Source organism: Piliocolobus tephrosceles, unplaced genomic scaffold (assembly GCF_002776525.5).
Source record: "Piliocolobus tephrosceles isolate RC106 unplaced genomic scaffold, ASM277652v3 unscaffolded_26880, whole genome shotgun sequence".
Lineage (NCBI taxonomy): Eukaryota > Metazoa > Chordata > Mammalia > Primates > Cercopithecidae > Piliocolobus > Piliocolobus tephrosceles.
In genome coordinates this window covers 8,323-11,479 of record NW_022309732.1, presented here as the reverse complement: position 1 = coordinate 11,479, position 3,157 = coordinate 8,323, and the positions used below count along the sequence as shown (strand labels likewise).

General features: G+C 62.1%; 1 protein-coding gene across 1 annotated transcript in view; it reads right to left on the bottom strand.

Moving 5' to 3' along the window:
* Positions 1 to 594: 594 nt before the first annotated feature.
* Positions 595 to 3,157, bottom strand: part of LOC111526783 (phospholipid-transporting ATPase ABCA7) — a 6,676-nt gene continuing 4,113 nt past the window's right edge. The window contains exons 13-17 of the mRNA XM_026451009.1: positions 3,093 to 3,094; positions 2,038 to 2,249; positions 1,451 to 1,673; positions 1,098 to 1,319; positions 595 to 1,023 (exon numbers count right to left, since the gene is read on the bottom strand). Coding sequence (XP_026306794.1) covers positions 811 to 1,023; positions 1,098 to 1,319; positions 1,451 to 1,673; positions 2,038 to 2,249; positions 3,093 to 3,094 — 872 coding nt within the window. The 3' untranslated portion in view covers positions 595 to 810. The remainder of the gene's footprint in view (positions 1,024 to 1,097; positions 1,320 to 1,450; positions 1,674 to 2,037; positions 2,250 to 3,092; positions 3,095 to 3,157) is intronic.

The following is a 3,157-nucleotide window of genomic DNA, read 5'->3' as shown; positions in this document are numbered from 1 at the left end:
CTCCATGTTGGTCAGGCTGGTCTCGAAATCCCAACCTCAGGTGATCCGCCTGCCTCGGCCTCCCAAAGTGCTGGGATTACAGGCGTAAGCCACCGTGCCTGTCCCAGTTTTTTTGTTTTTTTTTTTTTTAACAGATGGGGGTCTCATTCTGTCGCCCAGGCTGGTACGATTACGGCTTACTGCAGCCTGGACCTCCTAGGCTCAAATGATCCTCCCACCCCATCCTCCCAAGTAGCTGGGACTACCAGTGCGTGCCACCATGCCCAGCTAACTTTTTGCAGAGATGGAGTCTCACTATGTTGCCCAGGCTGGTCTCAAACTCCTGGACTCAAGCGATCCTCACGCCTCGGCCTCCCAAAGTGCTGGTATTACAAGTGTGAGTCATGCTGGGCGAGGTGGTGGGCGCCTGTAATCCCAGCTACTCGGGAGGCTGAGGCAGGAGAATGGCGTAAACCCGGGAGGCGGAGCTTGCAGTGAGCTGAGATCCGGCCACTGCACTCCAGCCCAGAGGACAGAGGGAGACTCCGTCTCAAAAAAAAAAAAAAACAAGTGTGAGTCACAGCGCCCAGCGACTGTGCCAGCTTCTGGTCACACACCTGGAATCAGGGCGTCCAGGTGTAGGGGCCAAGAAACCCCACCCACCACCTGCCTCAGGCCACGCCCCTCCAATGCAGCCACCTACCTGCCTGTGCCAGGAAGCCCCGCCTTCTCTCCAAGGGAATAAGTCTCAAGGTACCAAAAGGCCTGGAGGTCACGCCCCTAGCCCATCCTCCCGCAAAGCAGGTGCGACCTGGCCCAGAGCCCTGTGCCCTACGGCCCACCTGGGCACACAGCTTCCAGGTACCAGGTGGCGAGGCTGTAGAGCGCCGCGTCCAGCAGCAGAAGGCCAGAGACCTGGGCCAGGCTGAAGACGTCTGCTGTGGGCCGGGTGCCCACGTTGTGCCACCGCGCACCCTCGCCCTGCTCCTCCAGCAGCGCCAGGCTCTCGCAGCCGAAGCCGAAGGCCACGGGCGACAGCAGGCTCTGTGGGAAAGCGGGCGGTCAGTGAGCGGCCGAGGCGGGGGGCGTCCCCCACCCACACCTGACCGGGCTCTCACCGCAGCCACGCGGCCACCCGCCGGCAGCCGGTCCCGCCAAGCCACGCACAACACGTAGGGCAGATACAGGGAGAAGTAGGCCAGGCCACCGCAGGCCGCAGCCAGGTTGGCGCGGGAGAAGAAGGCGCTGAGCAGGAAGCTCTGGGTCACCGTGGCCACGGCGAAGGCCGCCAAGAACAGGAAGACCACGCCCGGGTGGCTGTAGGGGAGGATGTCCCCCAGCTGTGGGAGGCGACGGGAGCTCAGGTCCAGCTCCTGGATGGCCCGGGGGGCGCGCACCCACGCGGGGCAGCTTCTGCCTGCCACCCTCCTGCGCACTCATTCTGCAGCTGGGCAGGCCGACGCGCGCCCACCTTGAGCACCAGAACCAGCAGCGCGGCGCTGAGCAGGAAGGGTCCGAGGCAGCTGAGGAACCAGCCCAGCCAGAGCACCCTGCGGCTGAGCCCCATGGCGCGCATGGTGTCCCGCAGCCGTGTCTCCTTCTCCCGCACCACCGCCTTCACCGTCAGCGTCACGGAGTAGATCCAGGCCAGCGTCAGGAAGAGCGGCAGCGACCGGCTCAGCACACGCAGGAACCTGGGGTGGGGACGGCTGGGGTGGAGGCCGGAGACCCTCCGCAGACTGCCTCCCGCCCCACACCATCTGGGACGACTGTCCCGGGATCTCAAGGCGGGAAGATTCGCCTCCCTGTTCCTTGGACCCTGATCCAGCCAGCCTTGGGCTCCCAGGCATCAGTGCAGGCCAGGCTCTCCCTGCGCCGGGAGACCCCAGACCCTCAGAGTCCCCTGCTCCTCCCGCTGCAGCAGGTCACGTGGAGTGGTGTAAAGGTGCAAAGTTCGCAGCCTGGACCGCAGGAAGGTTCCCAACAGAGCCTGGGCCCACCCCCACACCCGGGACCGTCCAGCCGCGGGGGAGAGCGGGGAGGGGTGCCAGAGCTCACATGTCATCCACATAGCACGGATAGGGCATCTGCTGCAGGTAGAGGCCGGCCCGGGGGGCGGCGCCGCTGAGCACGCGGACGGCTGCACGCTCCACCAGGTCCTGCAGGTACACGAAGCCGCCCCACACGTAGCGCAGGTCGGTCAGGGGGTCTGCAGCTGGGCCAGGGTCCCAAAACCTGTGAGGGGCATGGTGGCAGGTTGTAGGGAAGGGCTAGAAACTCTCGGGGCCCCGCCCTGAATAACTTTTTTTTCTGAGACTGGGTCTTGCCCTGTCGCCCAGGCTGGAGTGAAGAGCTGCAATCATAGCTCACTGCAGCCGTGACCTCCCGGGATCAAGCGATCCTCCCACTTCAGCCGCCCAAGTCGCCTGGCTAATTTTATTTATTTATTTATTTATTTATTTATTTATTTATTTATTTATTTAAGACGGACTCTCGCTCTATCGCCCAGGCTGGAGTGCAGTGCCGCCATCTCAGCTCACTGCAACCTCTGCCTCCCGGGTTCAAGGGATTCTCCTGCCTCAGCCTCCCGTGTAGCTGGGACTACAGGCGCGTGCTACCACGCCTGGCTAATTTTATATATTTTTTAGTAGAGATGGGGTTTCACTGTATTAGTCAGGATGGTCTCGATCTCCTGACCTCGTGATCCTCCCGCCTCAGCCTCCCAAAGTGCTGGGATTACAGACATGAGCCACCGCGCCCGGCCCATGGTGGCTAATTTTTAAAGACATTTTTCTTGAGGTTGGTGGGGGTGGCGGGGGGCGGGGGCCTCACTGTATTGCCCGGGCTAGCCTCGAACACCTGTCCTCAAGAGATTCTCCCACCTTGGCCTCCCAAAGTTCTGAGATGACAGGCGGGATCTACTGTGCTCAGCACTCGGTGCAATTTTAGCTCCACCCTTATTCCAGGGGTGTAATGATACACCTGGCTCCGCCCACCATTGCCTACACCTGCTCTAATCTTATCCCCGGCCCATGGCCACGCCCCTCATGCACCTAGGCCCCGCCTATCACGGGCCCCTATTGGTCTAAGGAGCTGGGCTCTGGCTACTATACCGCTGTTGATACAGCCCAGATCCTGTCTATCATGGTCTCCAATAGGCTGAATGCTGCCTGGCCCC